This window comes from Nuphar pumila, chromosome 5 (genome assembly GCF_984573655.1).
Source record: "Nuphar pumila chromosome 5, dmNupPumi1.hap1.1, whole genome shotgun sequence".
In the NCBI taxonomy this organism is placed as follows: domain Eukaryota; kingdom Viridiplantae; phylum Streptophyta; class Magnoliopsida; order Nymphaeales; family Nymphaeaceae; genus Nuphar; species Nuphar pumila.
Genome location: NC_143253.1, coordinates 130,341,010 through 130,355,762, shown reverse-complemented (window position 1 = coordinate 130,355,762; position 14,753 = coordinate 130,341,010). Strand labels below are relative to the sequence as shown.

The window sequence follows — 14,753 nt, the reverse complement described above, 5'->3', positions numbered from 1 at the left end:
ATCCAGCGTAACGTGAAAAGCACGATTCTTCAGATCGAGTCCCCTGTGCCGAGTCCCCTTCACCACTTCAGCAAATCACGTGAAAAGCACGATTCTTCAGATCGAGTCCCCTGTGCCGAGTCCCCTTCACCACTTCAGCAAATCACCTTCTCCAGGTCGAGTTCCCTGTGCCGAGTCCCCTTCATCCTCTGCAGCAGATCACCTTCTCCAGGTCGAGTTCCCTGTGCCGAGTCCTATCTTTCTAGTTTCTAGTTTGACAGAAAAAGATTACCTATCTTTCTAGCTTCTGCTGTGAATATCTATTGGTCGAAGTTTGTTTTTCAGTTTTCCTCTAATATTTCTTCTTTCTATTCTTTAGTTGTGAAAATTTATTCTTTAGTTTCCTGTTGATTCATCATATTTAACATCTTATATTCTGATTTCAGTAAAATCGAGTTCCCTGGTTTTCCAACCAGGAATCTGTTTTGATATCCTCATTCCTTTTCTGTCAAACTTTCCATACCCTAGAGCTCTTATTTCCCTTGTCGTGACATTGTGCCGATTTCTGCCAACTGTAATAAAACAGCTCAGTTTCAGTCACTAGTATTATTTCTCTCTCTAAAAAAAAAAAAAAAAGGTTGTCAACAAGCCTACAAATGGATACTTCAACCAATTCGGGTCTTTCTTCCAATTTCTTGGGGCAGCTAGTTTCGGAAAAGCTAACTACAAACAACTATCTGACTTGGAAAAGACAAATTGCTCCTTTTATTCGAAGTCAAGACCTTTCAGGTCACTTGGATGGCTCCATTCCTATGCCCCCAGAATCCATCATAATCGAAGCCAAAGAGGATGGAGGATTGCCGAATATTGTTCGCAATCCTGCCTTTGTTTCTTGGATGAAGCGCGATCAGGCACTTGTCGCATACATCACTTCCACGTTATCACAAGAAGTACTGATTTCCATTCCTGATGATTGCACATCCAAAGTTTTGTGGGAGGCTTTAGCTCAAACCTACTCTCAGATATCGGAGGCCAAAGTGTTGTTTCTCAAACGCGAATTTCAAATGCTAAAAAAGGGGGCAATGAGCATCATTGAATTCTTAAATCAAGTCAAAAGCATCACAGATCAGTTAGCCATGGTTGAATATCCAGTGTCAGATAAAGAAAAAGTGCAGCAGACACTGAATGCTTTGGGACAAGAATATCATGTTCTTGTAACGTCTTTATTGTGTCTACCTACGCTACTCAGCTTTGAAGAATTACGTGCTAAACTCTTTCAGTACGAGATGACTCTGAAAAGCATGTCTGATGCTTCAGCAGGACAATCATCTACGCATGAAGTTCTTGCCACAGGAATAATAGCTGATCGTTCACGAGGAGGACGTGGCAGAAGCAGGGGAACTCCAATCCAGGGTGGACGTGGGTTACTACCTACACCAAATCCTAGTGTCAGTACTTCAAAGAATGTTCCCACATGCTACCAGTGTAACAAACGTGGTCACATCAAAGCCAACTGCTGGTTCAATCCACAAAATCGGAATAGAACACAAAATAATAGAAATGTTGTTACATCAGGAACTGCAGGTACATTTCGAGTCAGTGATGATGCCAAGGATCTTCTCTTATCTGCGATGGCCAACTTGAATCTAAAACAGAGTGATGATGGAATATGGTATGTTGACTCTGGGGCAGCAGCACATGTCACTGGCAATGCAGGTAAGTTCTCTGCGTTGACTCCTTATCTTGGTAAATCTAATATCGTAACTAGAGATGGGACTCACCACCCTATTTCAAACATTGGCAATGTCTTCATTCCTTTGTCTGAGTCATCTATTTCTTTATCTGATGTTGTTCATGCGCCAAATATAAAGAAAAATATTATCTTTGTTTCTAAGCTTGTTGACTCTACCAATTCATCTGTGGAATTTACTCCTACTTCTGTCATTGTCAAGGATCTTCAAACGAAGGAGATGTTCGCTAAAGGAGAGCGACGTGGAAACATGTATGTCTTCAATGAAGATTCAACCTCCAATGTCCTGAAGCCCAAGTCTGATCATATCTCCAAAAGCATCTTAAGTATATCCAAATGTAATAAGCCAGATCTCTGGCATTCTCGTCTTGGTCATTGTAGTCAAGTCTTTATTGAAAAGTTAGTGTCCAATGGTTTTCTTTCAGAGTATGTTTCATCTTCATTGAAGGATAAAATGTGTCCCAGTTGTCAGGTCTGCAAAAGTCATGCACTTCCTTTCCATCAAATAAATAAAAGAGCCTCCATGCCCTTTGAAATAATATGTTCTGATGTTTGGGGCCCAGCCCCCAATCCTTCCTCTTCTGGAAGCAAATATTATGTATCTTTTATTGACAGTTTCTCTCGTTTTACCTGGATATTCTTTATGAAACACAAATCAGAGGTTTTTTCCATCTTTCGTCATTTTCATGCCTATGTTAAAACTCAATTCTCCCAAAACATTCAAATTCTCCAATGTGATGGAGGTGGTGAGTATTCCTCCAAAGAATTTTTAGACTTTCTCCAAGATAATGGGATACATCGTAGAGTTTCTTGCCCGTACACTCCACAACAAAATGGAATTGCTGAACGTAAACATAGACATATTGTGGAAAGTGCAATGAGTATGATGCATGATTGTAACTTGCCCATTAGTCTTTGGACAGAAGCTTTTCACACTGCCACTCATGTGATAAATCGTCTTCCTATGTCTATCCTTGAAAATCAGTCTCCCTATTACGTTCTCTTTGGTGCACATCCTGATTATGATGAGTTACGAGTTTTTGGATGCACATGTTATGTGCACATTGATAAATCCATGAGAACTAAATTTCAGGACAAAGCCTCCATATGTCAATTTGTTGGTTATGGCTACAGGTGTTATGACCCTGCCAATAAGAAGGTCAGGATTTCCAGAAATGTTGTTTTTGATGAAAATAGTTTTCTGAAAAGTAAAGCAAATCACAATCGAGAACACGGTAATGCAGCTGGTAATTGGTATGATCCATGGCTTAGTGCTGAACTTATTTCACATATTGCCGAAGATACTATTTTGATCCCTGAAGACGTACATGGTGAGACAATTTCAGATGATGCATCACAAACAGCATGTCTGAGATACAAAGGTAATGTGTATACCAGGAGACCCAAAGAGCAAACAAATGTACCTGCTGAAGAAAACGTTGCATTGCCTGATAACAAAGAAGCACCAAGAAGATCAGGTAGGATAAGACATCCTATTGAAAAATGGGTTAGTTATGACAACTTTTCTATGGACTTTCAAATTTTTCTATCCAAGATTGAGAAACATGATGAACCACTTGGTTTTCATCAAGCTGTCCAATCCAACAAATGGATTGAAGCGATGAATGAGGAGATCGAGGCACTTCATGAGTGTCAAACATGGGAGATAGTTGGGCGTCCTCCAGATAAGAATGTTGTTGGTTCCAAATGGGTATATAAAATTAAATATAAACCGGATGGTAGCATTGAACGATACAAGGCACGTCTCGTAGCCAAGGGTTTCACTCAAGAATATGGTCAGGATTACGATGAGACATTCAGCCCAGTGGTGAAAATGAGAACTATTCGCATCATACTTGGCTTGGCAATTGAACATGGCTGGACCCTTAGTCAACTTGATGTTAAAAATGCATTTCTTCATGAAAATTTAAAGGAAGAGGTCTACATAGAGCAGCCTCAAGGTTATACAGAGGGAGACCCAAAAGAGTATGTATGCAAGTTAACCAGAGCCTTGTATGGTTTGAAGCAAGCTTCCAGGTCATGGTTCGAAAGCTTCTCCTTAGAAATTCAGAAACATGGTTTCTTTCGTTCCCAACTAGATCATTCTCTGTTCATATACAGAAATGATACCACCCTGGTTTTCTTACTCATATATGTTGATGACATTGTGATCACTGGTAATGCACCAGACCACATCCAACGAATTAAAGTTTTATTGAGTATGCAGTTCAAAATGAAAGACCTTGGGGAACTGAGATATTTTCTTGGTGTAGAGGTGGACAGACAAGATAACAAAATGTCATTAACTCAACACAAATACACTCTTGATCTTCTGGCTAAAGCAGGAATGACAGATTGTAAACCTCTACCTACACCCAGTGTTGTCAACCAAAAGCTCAGTATTTGTGATGGTGAGTTATATCCTGATGCAGTCAAGTATCGCAGTTTAGTGGGTATGTTGCAATATCTTACCTTTACTAGACCAGACATTGTATATTCTGTTAATCAAGTATCTCAGTTCATGCATGAACCAAAGACTGGTCACATGGATGCTGTCAAACGCATCCTTCGCTATCTAAAAGGAACAGTAGGCGATGGACTTACGTATATTCAATCTTCATGGAAGTTCCCAAAACATAACATACTGTCCTATACAAATGCAGACTGGGCAGGGGATCCAGATGAGAGGAGGTCTGTTTCAGGATACTGTGTTTTCATTGGAAGAAATCTTGTCTCATGGAGTAGCAGAAAACAGAAAGCTGTGGCAAGGTCTAGCACAGAGGCAGAGTATAGATCTGTGGCAGCCACCACTGCAGAAGTGACCTGGATTAGGCATCTACTTACAGAAATGGGGGAGGATATTTCAAATTCGACACTTATGTGTGATAACAAAAGTGCTATACAAATTGCATTCAATCCCATTCATCACAGTCGAACTAAGCATATTGAGATTGATCAACATTTCATCAGACAAAAGATAGCAGACAAAGAGATTGAACCAGTTTATGTGCCTTCAGAAGATCAAATTGCTGATATGTTTACCAAAGGTCTTACAAGTCAACGTTTCTGGTATCTGAAGAACAAGTTGCACATGGTTCACTCCCATGCACAACTTGAGGGAGGGTATTAGAATATGGGTTGGATATGGATCCATTTAATATTGGATCCATATCCATTCCCAGGCTTTGTATTTTAATATAATGAGTTACTTATACAAGGGCATTTTTGTCCACGTGTGAACTATTGTAACCCTATTAAACTAATGATGTATTAGCGCAGACCCGTGAAGGAAAGTGGCTGCCGATTCTCAACAACATCAGAGCTCTCTCTCTCTCTCTCCCTCTCTCTCTCTCGTCTTTGATTTCTGCAGGTATTCTATTATAATGGACTTCAATGCCTAAAAAATAATTTAAGCGTCCAAGATCTTTAACGTAAAAAGCAAAATAATTTAAGCGTCCAAGATCTTTAACGTAAAAAGCAAGACTGAGGTGCTGAATCAACTGCTTAATAGCAACGGTGGAACTGCCGGTAATTATGATATCATCAACATAAACCAGTAAATAAATAACCAGACCACTATCTTGAAAGATAAATAACGAAGCATCAAAAAGAGAGATACGAAACCCGCGAAACTGAAGATAAGAGCTGAGACGCTGGTACCAGGCACACGGAGCCTACTTGAGACCGTACAAAGCCTGATCCAGCTTGCATACATGTTGAGGATAAGAGAAGTCTTCAAAGCCTGAAGGTTGTGCCATATAAACATCTTCAGAAAGAAGACCATTTAAAAAAGCATTATTAAAGTCCAATTAGTGTATCGGCCAATCTGACGAGACTGCAAGAGCAAGAACAACGCGAATGGTGGTGGGTTTCACAACGAGACTAAAAGTCTCAAAAAGTCGATGCCTTCCTCTTGATGGAAACCCTTAGCAAGAAGACGGGCTTTGTAATGAGCCACAGAACCATCAGCATGTCGTTTAATCCAAAAAACCCATTTTTAGCCAATGACATTATAGTGAGGAACAAGAGGAACAAAGTGCCAAGTGTGATTAAGTTTGAGTGCATTAAATTCATCTTGCATGCGCCATTTGGGGTCAAGATTAGCTTGTTTAAATGAAGTAGGTTCGGGTGTGAGGAAGACAGAGCTAAAGCAAGCAAGAGATAGGGGATAGCGGGTAGTGGTGAATGTACGAGGTTTAAGAGAGTTGGTCATAGAACGAGTGATCATGGGGTGGGTATGGTTAGACGGGCGACTCACAATGGAGTCAGGAAGAGGGGAAGTAGAGGACTCTGGTGAAGAAGAATCAGGAGCGGGAATATGGCTCACAGGAGAAGAAGGAGCAGGCGAAGTAGGAGGGATAGGTATATCAGGAGGGACCTTTGGGTGAAAAAGAGATGGTGGAAGAGGATTAGGAGGGGGTAGGACGACAGTAAGAGAAAGACCCTACTCGAAAATACTAGGACATAAGGAATGAGCAGACGAAAAAACGAGTCCAAAGACAGATTCATCAAAGTAAACATGATGAGAAATACAGGTGCAGAGTTTAGAGGGATAAAAAAAAAGGTAGCCCTTATGACGAGAGGCATAGCTAAGAAAAATACATAGGGCAATCTTTGGCTGAAATTTTGAGGTATGATAGGGCATTAACAGGGGATAGCAGTGGGCACCAAAGACATGAAGATGATAGTCAGGTGGTTTATGAAAGAGAAGTTCATACGGGGTCTTACGATTAAGTACTAGGGTTGAAAGATGATTAATGATGTAAACAAAAGTGCGAAAAGCATCGACCTAAAAGGTATATGACAAAGAGGAAGTATGTAATAGACTAAGCCTGATTTCAACGACATATCGATGTTTGAGCTCAACGAGCCCGTTCTGTTCTGGGGTATGCACGCACGAAAATCGATGAAGTGTGACATGGTCATGTAAAAAACTCTCAAAATCACGACTAGTAAATTCGCCTCCATTATCAATTTGAAAAGCGCAAACGGAGAGTTGAAATTGCTTTTCAGTGACATGCTTGAAAGACTTAAAACATTCAAACACTTGAGACTTAGTATGCAATGGAAAAAGCCACGAGAAACGAGAAAAATCATCCACTATGAGGAGATAAAAGCGAAATACTTCACGTAAAGAGACTGGAGCAGCCCCCCAGACATCGGCGTATAAAAGTTCAAGTGGAGATGTTGTAGAAGAACTCCAAAAGGAAGTTTGTGAGCTTTGCTAATAAGACAACTCTCACACACTTTTATTGTTATTTTTATTAATATAAATAGAATGAAGAGAGTTTAAGTAAGAAGCGATCTTCTTATTTGCATGTCCGAGACGTTGGTGCCATATATCAAAAGAAGTCACTTTGCCTACATATGATCATCATATTTGATTAGATAGAGTCCCGTGCTAGATTTTGGTCCCCTGAGACTAATCTTGCCTGTCTGTCGATCCTTGACAAGAAATTCAAAATGAGTGAATTCAAAAATACAATCATTATCTTCAGTAAACTGACCCACAGATAAAAGGTTTTTAGTAATAGAAGGAACATGAAAAACATTCTTTAAATCAAATGAAGAGCCATGAGCTTTCAGAATAAGATTACCAGCGTGCGAGATGGGAAGCATCTTACCATTGCCAACCATGATTTGCTCACCTCCATGATATCATGATTTATGGGAGAGTTGTTGGTCATCCATGGTTAGATGATTCACAGCACCGGTGTCCGGATACTAATAGTCATCAGTAGATTGCATAAGAGACATGGCTGAGAATGCTTTAGGGATATCCCAACAAGTTTTGACAATATGTCCTCGTTTTTTCATAATATTGACATGTGAAAACCCCACGACCACCTTGAGTTTGAGATATAGAGTTACTATTAGACGTGTTTGGAGACAAATTTCTTCCTTGTCCCCTGCCACGACCTCGATAAAAACCGCGACCACGATCTCAACCCCTGAAGGCAGTTTAATGGGGTTCGAGTGTTTCAGAAGGCTTGACATGGATTAAAAGCACATGTTTTTCTTGGTTAAGAAGCATATCATATAGATTTATGAAGGTATACAAGGCCACATTAGTGGTGACGGAAGTTACAAAGCTTTCGTACTCGAAAGGAAGACCATTCAAAGTTATTTGAACTATTTCTTCGTTTTCTATGGGATGATTGGCGGCGGCAAGGGAGTTGGCTAGGAACTTTATGCGGTCTAGATAAGACAGCAAATCCATACTTTCCTTCTTAATAAAATTCGGGTCTTTCTTCCGAAGCACGAGTCTCAAAGGGGATTGAGATCCATATGCTTTTTCCAGAACAATCCAGGCTTCATGGGCCGTTTTTGTTCTCATGATTTGACCGAGAACAACTTCAGGAAGAGTAGCTTTGTTCCAGCTGAGAGCCAACTGATCAGAGCGAATCCAAATAGGATAATTCAGATTCTTTATCTTACCTCCATTTGTCGTGGCAATGAAGGGATTGGGTTGAGGAGAGGAATCGTCGACAAACTTGAGGAGATCCTGGCTTATCATAACTGATTCAAGCTGAGATCTCCACAATAAGTAGTTGTCCCGATTTAGTTTTATCGAGACAAGGTTGGTGATGACATTCCACTCGATCATAAAAGAGGAAAAGGATGATGAGGAAGCCATTGACAACTCGTTGGAGCTTGATAGCTCTGATACCATGAAAGAACTTAAAAGAAGATGAAAAGCTCAATTTTTGACTATCTTGTCCACCGAGAGGTCAAACACTTTATTTATAATCATAACAGAGTTTTATAATGTTTACAGTACACTGTTCTAAAATAACTATAAATTATCGTTTTTGATAATTCTTATAAAAAACGATAATATCGGTTTATCAATTATCGTTTTTGATAATCTGATAATATCAGATTTTTAGATGTACGATTGGCTCATGAGACTCCTGATTGAGCTGGATTCCTCGTAGCTGCATTTGAGTTATCCAGAACATGTTTATCGTTTTTGGTTTCTGAGAAACCATTACATGTGGGAGACATAGCCGTGTGAGCGTTATCCTTATCACCAACTATTGTGCATATGAGTGTTGCATTAAGGATTGTCGGATATATAAAAAACTTCATAACTAAAGGGTTTTTCTTATCTTCATCTTTAGATTTACTTACTTATACCGATGCAAATTGGGGAGAAAATCTCAATGATAAAGTCTCAACCACTGGTTTTTGTATATTTTTAGGAGATTCATTGATTTCTTAAAGATGAAAGAAGCAACAAAAGGTCACATTGTCATCTACTGAAGCTAAGTATAGAGCTATAACTACGACAATCATAGAGCATGTATGGCTAAGGAATCTTCTTAGAGATATGGGAGTAGTCATCTCAAACCCTTCAAAAATATATTGCGATAATAAAAATATAATTTACATTGTTAGCAACCACACCTTCTATGAGCGCACCAGATACATTGAGATGGACTGCCATTATGTTCGTAATGAATTCTTGAGAAGAACTATGAGTTTCCGTATGTCACTTCAGAATATTAGTTTGCATACTTTTTTACTAAAGTTCTTCCTATACCTTGTTTTTTGTTTCTTTTTAATAAACTTTTAGTGATCACAACGTAAGTTTGAGGGGGTGTTAAAATAGGCATACTTGTAATCATATATATATATATATATATATATATATATATATAAATAATGAAGTAGCTACAATCAAGTAATAGGTAATGCACATCGAGGGCATTTTTGTTTTTTTATATTTGTAATTAGGATTGTCCATTAGGGATAGTTTAGTCATCTTTTTTAATTTTTTAATTTTTTAATTTTTGTTTTTTTGATATGGTCGTTGGGAAAACGGCTATAATTATAAAGTCGTTGGGAGCTCCGAATGGCCTTGGGACTTATGCTATTTTGTGTATATATAGGGACTTGTCCCCATATTTGTTTATGCCTTGCTTAAGCATTCTATCAATAAAAGTTTAGATTTTGACATTTGTGTTCTCTTGTATTAGCCCTTGTTGGCTCTTTGTATTGTCTCATAGTGGACTTGTAACCAGAAGTACAAGAACAAGAGCCACAAAGGGCATACAATATCACAACTACAAAGTACACAAGCACAAGTTCACTACGGGACAAGACAAAGAAACAACAAGGGTTAACAATACCAGTATAGGTGACAATACATTTTGAATGAACTTGTCAAGAATACGGATCCAATACAAGATTGGAGGGAGACAATAAGACATGAAAGACAGTCCCATCAGTCAGATCATACCAAACATTCCAGAAATATGACACAAAACCATGTAGACAGAGCAAGGCTTGACAATGATAAGGATTATGTTTCCTGAATCAGGCCATTGTTCAACATATAACCTCCAGAAGAAGCTCAATTCTTTTGCCTTTGCCATGATTATCACCATGATCCTAAACCTTGAACTAGCTTAACCTCAGAATTTATGCCATCCAAGGGCTGGGTATTCTAATCCCTAAGCTGCATTATGCCCTTATATTCTAATCAGATTTTCTCTGTAAGATGTGTTCTGCATCATTTGCAAAGATGGATGCCTGTTTGAATGGGATAATTGTAACTATATGCATCAGTGACCAAACCTTTAAGGATTTGGCTCAAATCAGCCTCTAATGTCAGTAATGACAGAAACCTCCATGGCCACCTTTCAGGGGAAGTTTCCTGATACTTGTACCAGATTTTCATCTTGCTGAAACGCTTGACAGATTGTGAGAGTTTATGTATGGATCTGGATTCTTTATGCTAAAGATGCTTTACAAATTCAAATGTAATATTGGAATTTGGAACATATGTTGATAGAAAGACCGGTGGAATCTGAGCACAGTCCCCTCATGAACACAGACATAATGAAAGGAACTCCATGTTATTTGGTTCATTCTGGAGTTTGCATGTGTTCCTTCATTCTCATTTTAGAGGATCTTCAATAAGTAGATTAGGGATGGCTGTATACCCCCCTTGTTTCTCCCTAGTTCTTTTAAATCTGAGCCTTTGAACTTCCAGACAATAACTTTTCAACAATGTCAAATTTGCATAAAAGTAAAATAAGAACATAAGAGTCAAGTAATAAGAAAATGATTGGGAAAAAATGCCCAAAGAATACCTTGTCGAAACGAAGGTGTAGAACAACAAATTTTCCAGAACCTTCATTCACCACTTTATCAGTTGTCTCCCTTATGTACTTGCCCTCTTCATTTTGGCGAGTGTGATACTTAAGGCGTTGAACAAGGGTCTCCCCCAAAGCATTGATATGAGGGACAAAGGTCAGAGCTTGAAAGTTGACCTTACAGCGTAAGCGCTGAATGTGCATGGGCATGTTATCAAAAGCCAGCCGATGGGAGAAAGGAGAAATAGCAGCAATACCATGACTGACAAAGAAAAATTGATAAAAAGAATTTGAGACATCTAGTAAAGTTAATAAACTGAAAATTCCACCAACTAAAGTAGGCATGACATCAAATAAAGAATTCAATCTCTCCACCACTACGATACTACAACCACAAGTCTTTTAGTTGAATATCTAGAGATAACACATTTATCAGCTAAAAAAAAGAAAGATAACCGGCTTCAAAGTGTTAGGACTGACCAACAAACGTAAAGAAAGATCACAGAACATGAAAAGTATTATCCAATTGCAAATGATCCTTTTCACTTAAAAGATATTAAAGGATTCATATCATCAAAATATAAGTTTAAAAAAGGGATGGTAGGGACCTCATCAGCCATATGGCTCATGGATCTTTTGGTTCCTTTTGTGTTCACTCATTTCGAAGTACAGACAAGGAACAGGGGAATCTAGTATGTGTTCAGCATATCTAGCAATATAAGCAGAGGAATACATTAACAAAACCCACACCTGCAAATGCATGTGTGTACATTTATGCCCTCTCTAGAACAAAATGTCTTATTATCATCATCATTACCATCCTTGCACATGCAGACATGCAGAGACATAACCATTTCATTTACATACCCACATCCATATCAAAATATGTCATACGCAGTTTCATCACCATATGGTGTCTTCCAAGTTATCTAATCTTTTGAAGAAAAAGACACACCATATAGAAATGACTTTCCTTTTATATTAAAACTGAATTAAAAATAGTGCAAAAGATTATGATGCACTATTTCTGAATTGAAGCTCCAAATAACAACAAATTCAGCTTCGCACTTTACCTCTGCAGTATGGGTAAGACATTGTCCAGATACCAATTTGCTGAAGCATGAAGTGGAGCTGACTTAACCCGTGTGTCTCGAATTCCTGTAGCATAATACTCTCTGGTGCTCCATGAAAATTCTCTAGGCAATTCTTTTACTATTTGGATGTCATCCTTGAGGACATCAATGAAGTGATCCACATCAAATATGTCAGCGAATGAGCTGCAAAAATTACAGAAACCTTGATTTTGTGCTTAGGATACAATATGTACACGTTACAATGAAAAGACTGGAGAAACAGCAAGAGAAGTAAAGAGTGATTACCTTGAATCTTTCCAAACGGAATTAACTTCAAGATAGGGGATGACAAGAGTTGCATTTAAAATTTTGGCAACAGCAACTGCATCACAAATCTTTTGAACAAAAGAAGCAAATATAAGCTAAAAGCTTCATTTCAGTTTCACGCTAATATCAACATTCACAACGCACTTAAACACATAAATTAAGGGTTATTCATCTTTCATTTGGCAATATTCGAAATGCAAACTTACTCCCATTCTCTGTTGGTTCAAACCTCCATCAAGGAAAACCTGGATAAATCCTTCTGATTTTGTGGCCCATGCTATACAAAATAAAATATATATAAACAAATCAGATATAACTTGAGCATAGGTGCACATCTACCTAAACCAAGATTTCTTCAAATCCATTCATTATTATCGAAACATATACATTAAGGTTTTAAAATACAGGTCATGCCTTGGGTGGTTGAAGGTTCATCACAACGTTTCCATCCCTGGTCAGGCAGGGGGGACCATAGATCAGAGTGCTCTCCATTCACCTGGATAGCGTGTAAATCAATGCACAAAGCAGAAATCGGCCCAAAGAAGATAATGTCATATAAAATTTGATTAAGCAATAGAACAAACGCAGAAGACATGCCAAAGCACTTGTAGACATCTCGTATAGAAGAATCAAGCACTTAGGCATGCGGTACTCCATCAATGGTTCTGAAGCACACTTATAAGCTTCTGCGAGTCCACAAGGAAAGAAGAGATCAACTACTTACCGATGGACGGTTTAAAGCACCCTTTATTAAAGGCATATGCCTTGGCCTAGGCGCTTTCCATTCCTGCAAATGGAACTGCCGTCAGAGATGCAAGAACATATAGCTCACCGAACTCTGTCAAATTATTGCTTTAAAATTTAGAATTACAGGATGAGGCATACGTCCTCAATAAGACCCTGTGCTACTTATACCTTCTGATATAATTCAATCAATATTCAACTCAATTTACTATAAAATTCACATAGCCGTCACTCCTGCTCTTTCCCTAATAACATCAGGTAAAATTATCATGGGACTTTTACTCTTGAAACTGCGTAGAAGGATACAAAACATCAAAACCGTGTCTCTGTGATCCTTGCAACCACATGAGGTCAATAAAATCAACTTTACATGCACCATTAGAACATGTCAGAATCACATTAAACCACACCTTTAATACCAAATGAAACCATTCATTTCATGCAATAAACTATGAATTTCAGTTAAACTACCAAGTTCAGAAGGAAAACGTGAAATACCCATGATGAAAATAAGCAAACTACCATGAATCATATGTCAAAGAACTCTTCACCCTATACATAAAATCCACCAAATAACGGACACCAAGACCATGTTTGAAGCAAAAGACAATAGCCACAAAAAAAGATCAACAATATGTATTACATCACTTTATTCTTCTTCGTGACAAAAAAGATTACAGAGAATAAAAAGAGATAAACAAAGAAAGAAAGAAATGAAGAAAAAAAAACGTTTCAGAAAACACCCACAAGCGGAACCGATGCAAAGATCAAACAACAAGAGGAGAACATGCTTACAGAGAAGACTGAAGGCAATGCGTGACCTAGTGGGGAGAACAGTTGCGGGCAGAAAACCGGGAGCAAGATCACAAGAAGACCAGCAAAGGCTCCACCCTGGCCCTGATACCTTCCATAAGACATGTTGATCCCCCTTGTGAAAACCTCCACAACCCTAGACCTCACCCTAGAGTTCATGGACTACCCATCACTCCCATTAAGGTTTCAGGAGGTGGGTGGTGTCCAGATTTTGTATCCAGACAAGGGGTTAGCTGGCTCTCAGTCACAGAACACAGGCCTTTTTGGAATTTTATGGACGGAGCATGGAGAGGGCCCCCAACAAGGGCTGATCAAAGAAGAATTGAAGTTTGCAATTATTGGCAGGAAAGAGAGAGATTGCAGGTGGTGGGCACTAATAGCATCCACCGACAGATTGTGAATGTGATCAATTAAAGATCTTGTCTTTGGTGTAATTCTTTAACAGAGGACTTAACTTTTTTGGGCTTGGGTATGGCCCACATTTGGGAAATTATTTACAATGGCTTTGGTTAAGGACCGTGTTTTGCAACTTTCACTTTTGGATAGATTTTTACTTTTATAAAAAGATGTGGAAGACGGCATGATGATAAAAAGGGAATTTCTGACTTGGGGACTCGTGGTATTCGATGCAAAACCAACGGTCGGGTATGTTGAGTAGTTAGTACCATACTTGCTTTGGCTCCTTTGTCTGATTCATATTTATTAGCAATTGTTTGAGGAAATGCATTATTTGGATCTGTCTACTGAATTATTAGAAAATATTGCCTACCATACTAAAAAAAGGTTCTCTCTCTCTCTCTCTCTCAATATTTAGAATGTGTGGTTTCATTCTGCGCCTTTGCCCTCCATTTTACAACCCCATGCTCCTTTGTCCTTCTTTGAAAAATCAAGTGCCTTCGAAATTTCTCACTTCTCTCCATAAGTTTTTTTTTTCATTATTACCTTACTAACATAACAACAGAA

At 38.6% G+C, this 14,753-nt stretch overlaps 1 protein-coding gene across 1 annotated transcript in view; it reads right to left on the bottom strand.

Moving 5' to 3' along the window:
- LOC149838722 (O-fucosyltransferase 31-like) overlaps positions 1–14,136 on the bottom strand; it is a 31,436-nt gene extending 17,300 nt beyond the window's left edge. Inside the window, exons 1-7 of the mRNA XM_090006766.1 lie at positions 13,773–14,136; positions 12,958–13,020; positions 12,648–12,729; positions 12,440–12,510; positions 12,213–12,301; positions 11,907–12,110; positions 10,831–11,095 (exon numbers count right to left, since the gene is read on the bottom strand). Of these exons, the coding sequence (XP_089862892.1) occupies positions 10,831–11,095; positions 11,907–12,110; positions 12,213–12,301; positions 12,440–12,510; positions 12,648–12,729; positions 12,958–13,020; positions 13,773–13,949 (951 nt within the window). The 5' untranslated portion in view covers positions 13,950–14,136. The remainder of the gene's footprint in view (positions 1–10,830; positions 11,096–11,906; positions 12,111–12,212; positions 12,302–12,439; positions 12,511–12,647; positions 12,730–12,957; positions 13,021–13,772) is intronic.
- Positions 14,137–14,753: the final 617 nt, after the last annotated feature.